The 17222-nt window shown below is 45.5% G+C and overlaps 1 protein-coding gene across 4 annotated transcripts in view; it reads left to right on the top strand.

The window, feature by feature from the left end:
* adcy3a (adenylate cyclase 3a) overlaps positions 1 to 17222 on the top strand; it is a 63501-nt gene that overhangs the window by 15821 nt on the left and 30458 nt on the right. For all 4 annotated transcript variants that reach the window (XM_085421986.1, XM_085421984.1, XM_085421985.1 and 1 more), the window contains exons 3-5: positions 1890 to 2039; positions 12141 to 12271; positions 13380 to 13491. In XM_085421986.1, the coding sequence (XP_085278112.1) occupies positions 1890 to 2039; positions 12141 to 12271; positions 13380 to 13491 (393 nt within the window). The remainder of the gene's footprint in view (positions 1 to 1889; positions 2040 to 12140; positions 12272 to 13379; positions 13492 to 17222) is intronic.

The raw sequence follows: 17222 nt of genomic DNA, 5'->3' as shown, positions 1-17222 counted from the left end.
AATTGTAGTCTGAAAGAAGAAAATCACTACGACCCTGCACAGGATTGTACTGTGAGTTTGCAGACCAAGAAAAACTGCGGAAGACGTTGAAGTACATTAACCCTGGAGAACCCATGGAGAACCCAAATTTGACCCCATGGTTTCCCTAGAAAACCCATGGGGTCGGCTCTGACCCCATAGGTTCTCCAGGGTTAAGGAAATTCCTGGAGAAGCACATCCTTTTGTCAGGATTTAATTGGACTTACTGTATGCAAACATCAAGGATGCATACACCTTGGTTCCTACATTATAGCCTCATATATGTACTTTCAGACTACACCCCTGTGAATGAACAACTGTTTTTCAACAGGTTTGATTCAGGCCCCACTCTGCCCTCTTGTCGCAGGCTGCCCAGGGACTGTGCACATCAGCTATGTGGAATGATCATGCACATGTTTAACCCTCTGGCGTCCAGGGTATAATTGGCCTTTTTTGACTACTTTTGATTTCACCTCTGCATTTCACCATTAAAAACTGTTTACCTTGCCTTGTTTGGTATCATTCTTTTCAGCACAACCTCACATCTCACTTTAGTTATTTTTTCATTTAGGAATACTGTATTAATGCAATTGATCTAAATTAAACATAACATCAGAGTAGAAAGAAGTTATATTTTTCACTGTAAAAACCACAAACTTTAACAAACATCTTTAACAAATTATTCTCATAACTTCAAATGCAAATATTTTTTTTTTTAATCATAACTGTGGTTTGATGTGACCTATCAACACAATTTAAAAACTGGTATCGTCAGATATGCGGCTGCAGAACCCACACGCAGGACTCTTTAAATAAAGCGTGCGTTTATTTACAGTGAGGTGAGGGACAAAGTGCACTATATTTTCTTCTGGTGATGGTGCCCCATGTCTCAGTTTCCTCTGTTCCCAAAACCCGTGCGTCAGCTCGATCCACCTGTTTCCGAGATCCTGCAGGAAACGCCACAAAAGCTGTTGTTAGAGGACTCCATGTAAGCCGACAATCACACACTTCTAAATCTACTGGGAAACTGACGGTTTCTCAGACGACGATCTTTTTCTTCTTCCAGAATGTGAAGAAGAAAAGTCTTCCATCACGTTTCTTCTTCACTTTCTTTTTTCCCTATGATAAAGCGCCCTTTATGCGAGGAAGCCTTTTGGACGGTTACAAGACAGCAGCAATACATATATACAAACAATAAATTCAAAACAAGAGAAAGACCTGCTGGACAGGACAGGTTGCAAAGTACGTGGAAGTAGTGCAAAGGACTTGGTCCAACCATAGAGAAAAGAGTACCATAGTAACGTTAGCTAGCTGATGTGTTAGTACTTTTGCTGAGCTCAGTGAATGTTTATGCAGTTAATCAATTAGTTGTGTAGTTTTGATGGGTGACTTTGGATTTGTGGGAGAAACATTAATATAAAAAAGAAACTGTCAGTGTGAAAAAACACTATCAAACAAAACCCCTCCTTAAATGTGCAGTTACACATTTGGAATAAAAACGTATTCATTCCCATTCATCCTATTCATTTTCTTCCACTTATCTGATTCAGCGTGGGGGGAGCCTATCCCTGCTCTGTGGTACACCTTACACAAAAGGGCTACACAGAGAGACGCACAACCATTCACACTCACATTTACATCTACACTACAGGCAATGTAGAATCACCGGTTAGCCTAATAACACTGACTGCATGTCTTTGGACTGAGAACATGCAAACTCACAGTGTGTGGTGATTATAGTTACAGGATTTCCATTTGCTGTACTGTTTTAAATATATGTGAATTTTTAAAAAGTAAGTTGTGTCATTTATAAACTTGTAAGAGTGCACAGAAGTGAAATTATGAATGTACTCTCACTTCTTGTTTTCAAGCTTCTAGCCAACCTTGTGATTTATGTTTGTGCCATCACTGTGGGCATCATGTCGTACTACATGGCTGATCGGAAACATCGGAAGGCCTTTCTGGAGGCGAGACAGTCGCTGGAGGTCAAACTCAACCTGGAGGAGCAGAGTCAACAACAGGTCAGAGGACAGACACTGCACTGTGTGCACAGGCAACTCGTATCTTTGACGATTCATTTTATTGCTGATCAACTAAACCTGAATATTTAAGATAGTCAAAGTTTTGGCTTTTATATCCACGATGATCGGGCAACTGTTAGTGTGCAGAATTATACAACTAAATGCAAAACAGAGATTTTCCCATTTCACCTATTTTCATCTAAGTGAGAGTAATAAAGAAATCTAAATTTACAAATAAAAAATGTCTTCTGCCTTATCATGGTCGCGGTGGGCTGGAACCAAGAGGCCGTGTGCAGCCTGGTGAGGTCGCCAGTCTGATCAGGGCTAACATAGACAAACGACCATTGCTACTCACACTGATACTTATGGGCAATTTAGAATCACCAGTTAGCCACTAATTGCATGTGTTTAGAATGTAAATAATACATTTACGATAAACTCTAAATTCTATGCTCAAAATCAGTAAAGAAAAGAACTTATTTAAATGTTGCTGCTTTCACTTTCACCATCTGTTCCTTGTGAAGCGTTATGAACATTCCAGCATTCCTATATGTTTGAATTGCTCCCAAAATGTGTGTCTGAGCACTTTTTCAATGCATGCGGGGAACTGCTGTGGTGATTTGGGCAGATAAAATAAAAATGTGTATCTCGCTTTTTAGTACACCCTTCTGTTTCACTGTTGTCCCTGTTTGAATGTGTGCAGGAGCTGCCCAAGTCCACAGTGAAACACAAGCACAGAGAACAACACTACCAAATATAAGTTATTGTCTGGCTTTATGAAACCAACAGGGCTTCATAGATATGTTTCCTCTGTTAGCAGCACTCACTTTGGAAAATATGTACACATTATTTGTATGTTGGCGTGTTTGTCTGAGCTGTGACCATATCAGCAGTCAGCTCCCCTTCTGCTGTTGCATCTGTGGCCACTAGGCAGTCTAAATTACTATTACTATTATTTATGGAACAGATGGTGTGTGTGTGTGTGTGTGTGTGTGTGTGTGTGTGTGTGTGAGAGTGTGAGAGTGAGAGATTGTGAGAGAGAGCAAGTAAGAAAGAGATGTCAAGTGTGAATGTGCTATGAGAAGAAATTGAGAGGAAAAGTAACCCAGCAGTGGTGATAAATAAGCTGGTGAAAGATGAGAGCTGCTGACCAATCAAGAGACATCTGACTGGTGATGGTTGCCGAGGCAACCAGCCTCCTGAGTCAGTGTCAGCTGTAATCACAGAGCCAACCTATTCAGCTGTTTGATCCTTCTTGGCCTCTCTGTTGAATTTTGATAACGATATTGAAAGCTGCTGATGCCCAGCCTGCCTCTCGGTCTGTGTGTACTTCTGTGAAGGTGCGTTTGAAATGTGTAAAAACAATAAGTGTGTGTGTGTGTAATGTATGCTTTTGTTTTGTTTGAGAAAAACACTTGTTGGATCTGCCAGTTATCCCTGTAAAGGGGATCTGGACTGGCAGGGTCAGTGATATTATGCAACAGGGAATGTAGGAACTGGACTACTGAGCTGGTGATGAGAAGATTCGCCTGGCTCTGCTAAACTCTGGATGTCTACCCTACTTCCTCTGACTGGGTATCCTTGCAGCTCAAGTGCGATTCGTGAACCACACCGACTAACTGGAGCTCTTCTGTATAACCCGTGCACCTCATAAAATTGACCAGGTTACTCTTTAGTGGGTAGGAAAAAGGATCTGTTCATTTTAAGGCTGTGCACAACCTGCAAGAACTTTTTGAATGATGATGCTCATGCACAAGTTTTGACCTTTACTATTTCACAAAGAGTGAATAAACACAATTTATACTTTTGAATGAGGATATTTTATCTATACAATATAGTAGGACCAAAGCCAAAGCTTAGTCAAATAGTAATAATCACTTAATCAGATCACCTAAATTTTACCCTAATCTAACTAATCTACTTCATGCTATTGATCTCTGAGATTAATCTTAAGGACAATGAGAGAGGAGGCACATCCAGGACTGAGATGCACTCCACTCCATGCTGTGCCCAATAATGTCCAAATGGGGAAGCAGAGACTCGCTACAAAGTTTGATGAGCTTTGAGATGGCAATCCAACATCCTACAGAAACAAGTAGAGAAAAAGCCAAAAATTATCATTCCAATTCATAAGTCCAGAGTGGTTAAGTCCAAAGTGGTTAATCCTCTGGTGCTTCTCGCTGATATTTCCAACTGTGAACTCCAAAGTCTGTTCTTCTGATGCTGTTTGCCACTTCTTTATGGAAAATTAGAAGAAGAATCCCAAACCTTTTCAGCAGCACTTTATATGCTTTTGGTGATATACATCGCCTCCTCTCGCTCTCCCTCTACACTGCTAATATTTTCCATGCCTCACACCTGTTTTATACGTGCACATGTGCACTCATGCACACGCTCAACCTGTCCATGCTGTTGGCACATCTAGTACGTTAATGTAACTTGCTCCACTGTTCTTCCTCTTTTCATCTCAACACACATAAAAATTAGTACAAAGTTCAAGTATTACAACCGTTTCTATTTGAAAGTTCACATATAGATGTACCCTGTTATAGCATTCTGTACAGCACTCTTACAAACTGGATGTTAACTCCTGTGTTTCACTTTTGGATTTCCTTGACACACTGCAGCCTCACTGCCTAACAGTTTGGAGCTAGTCAACCTGTAAACACAGCAAGAGGGTTAGGGCGTTGGGGTTAGGGTGCCTTTGTCATGCTTTAAGAGACATTTAGACCTTTACTCATCTCCCTTATGTATTGCTCACTGTAGTTTCTTGTGTTCTTTTCTAGGAATTATTTTTACATTCTTAACGTTGCTGCCATTTCCTAAAAGATTGAGAAAAGTGCAATAATGACCTAGTGAACAACTAGGGCCTTAGGTTCCTTGGTCAGATGAGAGCCTTCCAGCAATTTCTGGATCTGTGGCTTGAAGATGTGATTGGTTAAATTGAATTTTTTAAAAATTAATTTCTGATTCCTGCCTTTTATTTAATAATAATAATTAGAGCTGGGCGATAGAACGATAACGATATGTATCGCGATATAACTTTTACTCGATAGAGAAATTAAGCTATCGCGATAGACCTCGCCGCTCTTGTCCTCTTTAAAAAAAAAAAAAAAAAAAAAAAGGTCAGCCAATCCAAATTAAGCAGCGCAGAGCCGAACCAATCACAGCCGCAGCGTCACGTCGTGTGACTTGTTACGTACAGCACAAGTGCCAAGCCACACGTGTGTTTGTTTGGGAAGCAGCCAGCGGGTAATGGAGCCAGCGCGTAATGGAGGAAATGAGTGTGCCGACTAGAAAAATCAACCGAGCGTGACCGAAGAGAAAACAGATGATGGTTCCAATGCCGGAGAGATTGTCGAACGGAAGAGCCATAGAAGTTCCGTAGTGTGAAGGTATTTCGGCTATTTCAAGTCTGACAAAAAACAGAGTAGCGTGCACTGTAAATGTGCCGAAAGCAAGTCTGGAAATACAATAAACTGGTGCATGCGTCACACTGCGCGCCACGTTATTGTTTCGGTGAAATGAATTTCTACAATACTGTTACTGTTAATTCTACTCTCTGCAGTGTTTAAATGCTTACATATACACAGTTACTGTCCCTCCACACATACGACTCGGTTCTGCTTCTATGCCCCAGCTTTGTTTACTTTTTCCCACCGAGGCTTCTAGACTTCTGATTGGCCAACATTTCGGTACGGTTAGGAATCTAGCGCCACCTGCTGCTTTGGCATGTTCCTAGCAGCGTTTTTCTTCATTTCTGCCTTTATGTGTGGACGGGATTATTTTTTTAAAACGAAAACGGAAAATCTCCGTTTTCAAAAATACCCGTGTACGTGTGGACGTAGCCTCAGTCTCTGACTGGAAGCGCTAATTTGTCATTCGGCTTTTGTCAGACTAAAGTAACTGTTAAAACTGTTTGAAAAGCTCAGCTATACAACAAGGAGAGATTGAGAATTTCCTTTTATTTCTCAGTTTATTTGATATTGACAAAAGTTAGTCAGTTTTGTCTGTTCTTCTGTAAAACAAACTAAGATTTATTTTTAGAATTAATATTTTGTTTCTAAGTGGAATTGACAATTTAGTCTGTTTCGTTTGTTCTATTTTGAAACTTAAACACTTTAGCGGCTGCCTTTTGTGTAGTTTGCAATATTTGCCTTTATCTATCTGAAAAAGTCTCATGTTCCTTAAGTACATCTACCCTGTTGAACTTATTATGGGAAATAAATATTTAAAAACAAGCTGCTGATTATTTCACATTTTACTTGTGAGCAACGGCACATTTAAATCTTACAAATATAGTTATTTGGCTTATATCGTGATAGATATCGTTATCGCCTGAAATGAAAAAAACATATCGTGATATGAAAAAATCTCATATCGCCCAGCTCTAATAATAATAATAATAATAATAATAATAATAATAATGGATTGCATTTATATAGCACTTTTCTAGGCACCCAAAGCGCTTTTTAAGCACACTTCTAGTATGTGTTACTATGACCCTGATGAAGGCAACAAGCCGAAACGCATTGGTCAGTCAATAAAGTTGTTCCTCTTCCCTTTAAGTGTTGCTGGAGTCTCTGCATTGCGATTTGTTTCATCCTGTCAACGCACCTTGGAAGCAGGTAAATTTGTGCCAGAAAATCCTGCTGAGGATCTGTGGCTTGGCCTCATTCTCCATCCATCCATCCATCCATTTTCATCCGCTTTGTCCGGGGCCGGGTCGCGGGGGCAGCAGCCTAAGCAAAGAGGCCCAGACCTCCTCCAGCTTATCCGGGGGAATACCAAGGCGTTCCCAGGCCAGCCGAGAGATATAATCTCTCCAGCGTGTCCTGGGTCTGCCCCGGGGCCTCCTCCCGGTGGGACATGCCTGGAACACCTCACCCAGGAGGCGCCCAGGGGGCATCCTTGTCAGATGCCCGAACCACCTCAGCTGGCTCCTTTCGATGTGGAGCAGCAGCTGCTCTACTCTGAGCCCCTCCCGGATGGCCGAACTTCTCACCCTATCTCTAAGGGAGAGGCCAGCCACCCTTCGGAGGAAGCTCATTTCTGCCGCTTGTATCCGCGATCTCGTTCTTTCGATCACTACCCACAGCTCGTGGCCATAGGTGAGGGTAGGGACGTAGATCGACCGGTAAATTGAGAGCTTTGCTTTTACACTCAGCTCCCTCTTCACCACGACGGACCGGTGCAGCGTCCCCATTACTGCAGCTGCAGCCCCAATCCGTCTGTCGATCTCCGGCTCCCTTCTCCCATCACTCGCGAACAAGACCCCGAGATACTTGAACTCCTCCACTTGGGGCAGGAACTCATCCCCGACCCGGAGTGGGCACTCCACCCTTTTCCGGCTGAGAACCATGGCCTCAGATTTGGAGGTGCTGATCCTCATTCCCGCTGCTTCACACTCGGCTGCGAACCGCTCCAGTGCGAGCTGGAGGCCCTCACCCGATGAAGCCAACAGAACTACATCATCTGCAAAAATCAGAGATGAGATTCTGAGGCCACCAAAGCGAAAGCCCTCCGCCACTTGGCTGCGCCTAGAAATCCTGTCCATAAAAATTATGAACAGAACCGGAGACAAAGGGCAGCCCTGGCGGAGCCCATCACCCACCGGGAACGAGTCCGACTTATTGCCGGCAATGCGAACCAAGCTCTTGCAACGGTTGTATAGGGATCGAATGGCCCGTAGCAATGGGCCAGACATCCCATATTCCCACAACACCTCCCACAGGACACCCCGAGGGACACGGTCGAATGCCTTCTCCAAGTCCACAAAACACATGTAGACTGGTTGGGCAAACTCCCATGCACCCTCAAGTATCCTGGAGAGGATAAAGAGCTGGTCCAGTGTTCCGCGACCAGGACGAAAACCGCATTGTTCCTCCTGTATCCGAGATTCGACTAACGGACGAACTCTCCTTTCCAGCACCCTGGCATAGACTTTCCCAGGGAGGCTGAGGAGTGTGATCCCCCTGTAGTTGGAACACACCCTCCGGTCCCCTTTCTTGAAGATGGGGACCACCACCCCGGTCTGCCAGTCCACAGGTACTGCCCCTGATCTCCACGCAACATTGCAGAGGCGTGTCAACCAGGACAGCCCTACAACGTCCAGAGCCTTCAGGAACTCGGGGCGGACCTCATCAACACCAGGGGCTCTGCCACCAAGGAGTTGTTTAACTGCCTCAGTGACCTCGCCCCCGGAAATTGGCGGGTCATTCCCCTCATCCCCAGACTCTGCTTCCTCCTCGGAAGACGTGTCAGTGGGATTAAGGAGGTCCTCGAAGTATTCCTTCCACCGCCCGACAATTTTCTCAGTCGACGTCAGCAGCGCTCCGCCAGCACTATACACAGTGCAGGTAGAGCACCGCTTTCCCCTCCTGAGACGTCTGACGGTTTGCCAGAATCTCTTCGAGGCAGCCCGAAAGTCTTTTTCCATGGCCTCTCCGAACTCCTCCCACACCCGAGTTTTTGCTTCAGCCACTGCCCGAGCCGCATTCCGCTTGGCCTGTCGATACCTGTCGGCTGCCTCCGGAGTCCCACAGGCTAACCAAGCCCGATAGGACTCCTTCTTCAGCCTGGTGGCTCCCTTCACCTCTGGTGTCCACCATTTGGTTCGGGGATTACCACCACGGCAGGCACCAACCACCTTGCGGCCGCAGCTCAATGCAGCAGCTTCGGCAATGGAGACGCTGAACATGGTCCATTCGGACCATGTCCCCAGTCTCCCTCGGAATGCTGTTGAAGCTCTGCCGGAGGTGTGCGTTGAAGATCTCGCGGACTGGGGCCTCTGCTAGACGTTCCCAGCACACCCTCACTACGCGTTTAGGTGCACCAGGTCTGTCCAGCGTCTTCCCCCGCCACCTGATCCAACTCACCACCAGGTGGTGATCAGTTGACAGCTCAGCCCCTCTCTTTACCCGAGTGTCCAGAACATATGGTCGCAGGTCTGCTGATACGATTACAAAATCGATCATCGACCTACGGCCTAGAGCATCCTGGTGCCACGTGCACTTATGGACACTCTTATGTTCGAACAGGGTGTTCGTTATGGCCAAACTGTGATTAGCACAGAAGTCCAATAACAGAGCACCGCTCGGGTTCAGATCAGGGAGGCCGTTCCTCCCAATCACGCCCCTCCAGGTCTCGCTGTCGTTACCCACGTGAGCATTGAAGTCTCCCAGCAGGACAACAGAGTCTCCAGGTGGAGCACCCTCCAGCACCCCCCCCCCCCCCTCCCCCAGGGACTCTAAGAAGGCTGGGTACTCTGAACTGCCACTCGGCGCATAAGCGCAGATGACAGTCAGGACCCGTTCCCCGACCCTAAGGCGCAGGGAACAAACCCTCTCGTCCACCGGGAAAAACCCCAACGTACCGGCAGCAAGCCGAGGGGATATTAGGATACCCGCCCCAGCCCGCCGCCTCTCACCAGGGGCAACTCCAGACTGAGACAGAGTCCAGCCCCTCTCCAGGAGACTGGTTCCAGAGCCCAAGCCATGTGTAGAGGTGAGCCCGACTATATCTAGCCGGTACCTCTCAACCTCACGCACTAACTCAGGCTCCTTCCCCACCAGAGAGGTGACATTCCATGTCCCTATTGCCAGTCTTGGCAGCCGGGGGTCAGTCCGCCAGGGCCTCCGCTCCTGGCCGCCACCCGGCACACAATGCACCCGACCCCTATGGCGCCTCCTGCGGGTGGTGGGCCTGCGGGAGGATTGGCCCATGTCTCCTCTTCGGGCTGTGCCCGGCCGGGCCCCATGGACTAAGGCCCGGCCACCAGACGCTCGCCCTCGGGCACCCTCCCCGGGCCTGGCTCCAGGGCGGGGCCCCGGTAACCCTATCCCGGGCAGGGTAAACTGTTCCCTCGATGTCCTTTTCATAAGGGTCTTATGAATCGCTCTTTGTCTGGTCCCTCACCCAGGGCCAATTTGCCATGGGAGACCCTACCAGGGGGCAAAAGCCCCCAGACAACATAGCCCCTGGGATCCCTGTGACACACAAACCCCTCCACCACGATAAGGTAGCGATTCATTCTCTTAAAACAAAATTTAATACGCTTAAATACCTTATCGTGGTCGAGAGGTTTGTGTGTCCCAGGGATCCAGGGGGCTATGTTGTCCGGTAGGGCCCCTTGGTAGGGTCTCCCATGGCAAATTGGTCCTGGTTGAGGGTGGATATCGTAGTATTGCCTCAGCTTGCTGCCTGTACGTTGGGGTTTCTCCCAGTGGATTAGAGGGTTTGTTCCATGCGCCTTCGGGTCTGCATTTGTGTGCCGAGTGGCGGTTCAGAGTACCCAGCCTTCTTGGAGTCTTTGGGCAGGGTGCTTAAGGGTGCACCGCATGGGAACTCAGTTGTCCTACTGAGAGACTTCAACACTCATGAGGGCAACGACAGTGAGACCTAGAGGGGTGTGATTGGGAAGAACTGCCTCCCGGATCTGAACCAGAGCGGTGTTTTGTTGTTGGACTTCTGTGCAAACCAAAGTTTGGCCATAATGAACACCATGTTCAAACATAAGAGTGTCCATAAATGCACGTGGCACCAGGAAGCAGACCTGCGGCCATATGTTCTGGATGCTCGGGTAAATGCTGGGAATGCCTGGCAGAGGCCCCAGTCCGCACACCTCCGGAAGAGCTTCAACAGCTTTCTGAGGGAGACTGGGGACATTGAGTCTGAATGGACCATGTTCAGCATCTTCATTGCTGCACTGAGCTGCGGCCGCAAGGTGGTTGGTGCCTGTCGTGGTGGTAACCCCCGAATCAAATGGTGGATACCAGAGGTGAAGGGAGCCACCAGGCTGAGGAAGGAGTCCTATTGGGCTTAGTTAGCCTGTGGGACTTCAGAGGCAGCTGACAGATACTGATAGGCCTGAAGCAAAAACTTGGGTTTGGGAGGAGTTCATAGAGGCCATGGAAAAATTCTTTAGAACTGCCTCGAAGATATTCTGATACGTCTTACATGGAGGAAGCAGAGTCTGGGGACGAAGGTGATGACTCGCCTGTCTCCAGGGGCGAGGTCACTGAGGCAGTTAAACAACTCCTGGGGGGGATGAGATCTGCTCTGAGTTTCTGAAGGCTCTGGATGTTGTAGGGCTGTCTTGATTGACACGCCTCTACAATGATGCGTGGAGATCAGGGGTGGTACCACTGTATTGGCAGACTATGGTGGTGGTTCCCATCTTTATGAAGCGGGGCCGGAAGGTCTGTTCCAACTACAGGGGGATCACACTCCTCAGCCTCCCTGGGAAAGTCCAGGGTGCTGGAGAGGAGAGTCCTTTAGTCGAACCTCGGATACAGGAGGAACAATGAGTTTTTTGTCCTGGTCACTGGACCAGCTCTTTATCCTCTCCAGGATACTTGAGGGTTCATGGGAGTTTGCCCAACCAGTCTACATGTGTTTTGTGGACTTGGAGAAGGCATTCAACTGTGTCCTTTGGAGTGTCCCGTAGGAGGTGCTGTGGGGTGTCTGGCCCATTCAGTCCTTATTCGACCATTGCAAGAGCTTGGTCCGCATAGCCGGCAATAAGTCAGACTTGTTCCTGATGGGTGATGGTCTCCGCCAGGGCTGCCTTTTGTCAACAATTCTGTTCATGATTTTTATTGACAGAATTTATAGACGTAGCCAAGTGGCGGAAGGCTTTCACTTGGATGGTCTCGGAATTTCATCTCTGCTTTTCGCGTTATGATGTGGTTCTGTTGGCTTCATCGGGTGGTGGCCTCCAGCTTGCCTTGGAACGGTTTGCAGCCGAGTGTGAAGCGATGGGAATGAAAATTAGCACCTTCAAATCTGAGGCCATGGTCCTCAGCCAGAAAAGGGTGCAGTGCTCATTCCGGGTCAGGGATAAGTTCCTGCCCCAAGTGGAGGAGTTCAAGTATTTCGCGGCCTTGCTCACAAGTAACAGGAGAAAGGGAGCGGGAGATGGTGCTAATTGGTGCACCATCTCTCTAATGCTAATGCTCCAATGTGCATGGCAAAGTGTCCTTGTATTCAAGCCAAATAGAAAAGCAATAGGATAACCAGTGTCTTCTCTGTGAGGGACCTGATTATTACCAGTGTTGTTTTCTAATATGCTCTGTCTGCTTTTGCTTTTGTCCTCCACAGGAGCGTCTGCTCCTCTCCATTCTTCCAAAGCACATAGCTGATGAAATGCTTCAGGACATGAAGAAGGGGCCTAGTCAGAAAGAAATGCAACAGTTCAACACCATGTACATGTACAGGCATGAAAATGTCAGGTAATTTGGTACCTCTATAAACTTAAACCATCAAGGGTTCTGCATGTCTGTGAAGTATGAGTCTTGTGATTTTTGTCAAGGTTTGGGGATTTGGGTTTTATTTCCTTTGGTAATTCTAAATCCTTGTTAATATTTGGCTCAGGATTGCTGTATTCACTCAGTTGCCCACCACAACTGTATACTCTACAACAGGGGTCCCCAATCCCAGTCCTCGAGGGCCGGTGTCCCTGCAGGTTTTAGATGTGTCCTTGATCCAACACAGCTGATTTAAATGGATAAATTACCTTCTCAACATGTTCTCCAGAGGCCTGGTAATGAACTCATCGTGTGATTCAGGTGTGTTGACCCAGGGTGAGATCTAAAACCTGCAGGGACACCGGCCCTCGAGGACTGGGACTGGGGACCCCTGCTCTACAATTTCCACCAGTGTTTTTGGACTTTGTGTTACTTTTGATTTGCATTTGAGCTATCAGAGTGTTTTACAAACTGTCTTTTGTCCTGCTCTGGTTTTTGGCATTGTTCCCAGCTTCACTGTTTGTGACCACTGCATGTTTGAAGTTAAAGGTTTGGATTTTGTATATTTATTTTTCGTGTGAGTTGCATTTGGGTGCTTTCTCTCAGTTACAATTCTAAATTGGCTTTAAATGTAGCTTGTACTCTAAAGTGCTTTGAATAGTAAGACTAGAGTGAAGCTATAAAATATATTGATCAACATTAATGATGCCTTCACAGATGTGCACAGTACTCTTATCATGTGAACAATGCTGTTCAAAAATGAGTGTACATATTTCTTAAAAGAAAAGTTTTGCCTTTTCATGTTTGACATATTGTCTGTAAAAGAACAAACAAACAAACAAAACAGTATAAATATAAATCATTGCATTCTTTATTTACAAATTGCTTTTTGGAACATGGCTTGTATATATTTTAATATTAATGGATAAGAATATTGTGAAAAAGAGGCCACTAACTTAAAAATGAAAGCCGATGGTCCTATTAGATTTGCTTATACTAAGCTTCTTCTTGAATTTTTGAAAATGTGCATGAAGAATTTTTTAATGTAGCTGTTAAAGAATGATGTCAGTAATGTGTATTTTTTCTCTTTCAGTATTTTGTTTGCAGACATTGTGGGCTTCACCCAGCTGTCGTCTTCTTGCAGTGCTCAGGAGCTTGTCAAGCTGCTTAATGAGCTCTTTGCCCGCTTTGACAAACTAGCTGCTGTGAGTATCACAGTGTAAACTAACTAAAGTGATGTCACGGTTATTTGTTGTTATTTACATTTTTCCGATTTAGACTGAAATCTTTTATGGGATTCATCAAGATTACAAGAAATACTCATTTAGAATCCACCTCTAACCTTTATGTGATTTATGGGAGGTCATTTGAAATGATTGTCACATATCAATTTGTTGTAATGATGCTTCTTGGCAATAAATATTATACCATTGGAAAAAGCCTGTTCCTTTCCCCTCAAATGGTGCCACCTTTGCTAATGAAAAACCGCTGGTTCTGCTGTTGTTTTGATCTCTGGTACTCAGGTGCTGACAATCAGATACAACAATGGTCTGCTACAATGGTAAGGCATGCCACATTTGACTGATCTGGATAGGGCTTGTGCCAAGGGGCATCTTCAAGCTGGTGTTCTGTAAAACCAAGTTGCACCAATGTGCCTTAAATGCCCTTCACTGTCGGGCCTGTTTGCAGGTGTGTCGGCATCATGTAAACTGGAACCTGAACATGAGGAGGAATATTATGCTCTGTAATGAGTCCAGATGCAGTCTACTGATATGTTAATCTATTAACTTGTAGGGTAACAGCTTTAGTTAGAGGCGGTGTGATGGTGTGGGCCTCAGTTGGGCGGTGGGGGTGTGTGGCGGAGGTGTGGTTCTGCTGCTCAGCTGCAGGGGAGGGGTGGAGCAGTGTGTTCAGGGTGTGTTGTCAGGGGAGGAGTTATACATCTGACCTCATCATCCAATCATGGTTCCCCTGTAAAAGATGTTGCCAGGATCTGAGGTGGGAGGTGTGCTGTTTGTGGTACAGAAGCAGGGCAGCTGGAAAGGTGCACAGTGGAAACCCAGCCAATAAAGACGTGGAAAACTGCAATGCTGCTGTCGGGTCCATCATTGTCACAGCCGTGCCAAAACCCGAGTCGTGGCATGGCGGAACAATGACTGGCCCAACCAGTTAAGGCGTGGGCCCAGATGTTGGTGAGCTGCCAGCTTTGCAGTGGGAGCAGACAGCTGTGCAGGACCAGTCTGTGCACCAGACGAAAGTGTCGGAGAGTCTGGTCGCTCAAGGTGGTTCCTTGCTGACACTGCCGTCGCCCCCACCCTCTACCGAATGGGTGAAGGAGACAACCCCCACGCCTTCCTGGAGGTCTTTCGCGCCATGGCGGTGGCGTGCCTATGGCCAGAGGAGTGACCGCCTGTTCATGTACATCAGCAGGAAACTGTTGGAGTGGGAGGCCAGGTACAACACAGTAGAGAAGGAGTGCCTGGCCATCTGGTGGCCACCTGCCCTTTTACCCTATGTGCGTGTCATGCACTGCTACAGGAGGAGGTGCCAGGCTTTTTCGGCTGTGTATGGTTCTTTCACATGATACTGAGGCCCCTGTTTGTTAAAAGAATAAACTGTTTCATTTTCAATATGGATTGAAGTTTTTCATGGGCACAGTCCACGTATGTGGCGGCTCAATCCATAAATGGATTTTCTTTCCAAATGTGGAAAGACAACAGGCTTGTCAGTGGTAGAAATATGTATTGCCAAGAACAAAACACACATAAAGTTGTTTTACAACACAAATGTTCTGACTTTTTGTGGTAAGTTGATATATATCCATGTTTAGCAATGGTTGCTGTGGTTTCATGTCACTTTCTCAGTGGCTCAGTGTTGCTGTCAGTTTATTATTATGCATATGTATTTATGTTTAGATCACACGGGCCAACATGCTAAGAGCATGAATAATCTCTGCCTCCCTTCCACAGCATGTCTTATGTCCTGTCTCCCTCCTCTCAGCCTTGCTGCACATGGCTGCCCCTCCTTGGGAAACTTTGATTGTTGCCGTTCTGTCTGTATAGTTATAGGGTCTTTATCTTACAATATAAAGCACCGTGAGGGGACTGTTGTTGTAATTTGCCGCTTAATAAATAAAATTGATTTGAATTGAATTGTAAGCAACAATAAAATTGCAGACAACACATTTGAAGCTAACGGTAGCTGATTCAGTAAAGGAGAAACTCACAGCAAGGAGTTTATTTCTACCTACGATTGCGCCTGCAACACAGGACCTAATCCCTGAAACCTCGTTCAGGGTAGGGATAACTGCACTATTCAGAGGTGGGACCAAGTCATTGTTTTGCAAGTCTCAAGTCTTTATCCTCAAGTCTCAAGTCAAGTCTCAAGTAATGTCAGGCAAGTCAGAGTCGAGTCTCAAGTCACTGGTGTAAAAGTCCAAGTAAAGTCACAAGTCTGAAACTTTGAATTTCAAGTCCTTTTGAGTCTTTAAAAAAAAAATGAAAAAAAGCATGTTGCAGTTATGCTAAATGTAAATATTAGACCATGTAATTTTTAAATCTGTGTTTTTCTCAACACATGACAAAATAGTGAACTTAGAAAATATACACAAATTGCACCTCTTTAAAATGCAGCTCAATTAAACCTAGCTCCAAGAATAATTTTCACCGACAGTTCTGAGATACGCTGCATGTTATTCTTGGATGCGGTTGTAGGACCAGCTTTAAAATCGCATGACAAAAATATCATACACATTAAAAAAAACTGCATCACCAACGTAGCCTGGACAACATTTGCTAGTTAGATGAAGTCAGCTATCTCATCGTAGCATATTTATATGCATATTTATAATCATACGGTTCTTGGAGTGAGTGCACACACTCATGAAGTTTAGTAACTTCAGGTCACTGCAACAAGCCCAGGTGCAGTTTACCGACGGATGGGTGCAGGACCTTGAAATGCACCGTGTAGAACGAAAGACCATCGTACGTATCATAAGTTTACCAGTCTCACAAATCGTCGTCATAAATACACATTCGTTAACCGTTTATTAATATAACCTTTGAGCTCAACGGTAATTAATTAGTAGTGGAAATAATTTCTGGTAGCATCACAGAAATGTAGCAGTGACAATAATACTGTATGCTGTAATCGTACTGGGCAATTAGTGATACAAAACAACTGTTTTATCCTGTGAATAAAAGTATATGTTTTTGTCAATGTACCATAATAACAGAAGCGAAACGCAATATTGTGTCAGGACAATTCACTATTTATGCACAATAAACAAAGGAGCGACAATTTCTGTTCAGCGCCAGACTTGCTTGTAACCTATATCACCAATTATGTTATGAAAATGACGCATTAACTACAACAGCAGACTGACCTTTGTGTAAATGCTTGGAGCAGACTAACCTGTGAGCTGGAGTGTTCTGGGACGTTATATTTGATCTTTGAATGGCTGCAATCCAGGCCATCCGTCGCCTCTTTGTTACTTCGGAAACATGGCTCGAACAATTTCTCTTCAACGACGTAATCCGATAACAACCGATCTCTTTACCCGTCGGCTTCCCGTGGCTGTCATGCGACCAGCTATTGCAGTTAATAATACAACAGCTTCTTGACATTTTTGTGTTTCTTTTTATCGCTGTGTGACTGATTTCAATTGAAAGCCTGCGTGCGCTAGTACCGCTTGCCACGAGTTCCCAGAATCCTTTGCGGTTCTACCCGTGAATGACGTCACATTTTCAATCTCTATATAATATGCATGTTAAATTTTATATTTGGGGTAAAATATCAAGTCTTTTCAAGTAAACCGGTTCAAGTCCAATTCAAGTCCCAGGTCATTGGTGTAAAAGTCCAAGTCAAGTCACAAGTCTTAGAACATTTTTTCAAGTCAAGTCTAAAGTCATAAAATTAATGACTCGAGTCTGACTCG

This window comes from Rhamphochromis longiceps, linkage group LG11 (assembly GCF_057381845.1).
Source record: "Rhamphochromis longiceps isolate RC_006_pf linkage group LG11, R_longiceps_female_GT1.1, whole genome shotgun sequence".
Taxonomy (NCBI): Eukaryota; Metazoa; Chordata; class Actinopteri; order Cichliformes; family Cichlidae; genus Rhamphochromis; species Rhamphochromis longiceps.
Note: the sequence above shows the minus strand (reverse complement) of the source record. Positions and strands in the feature narration are given on the sequence as shown.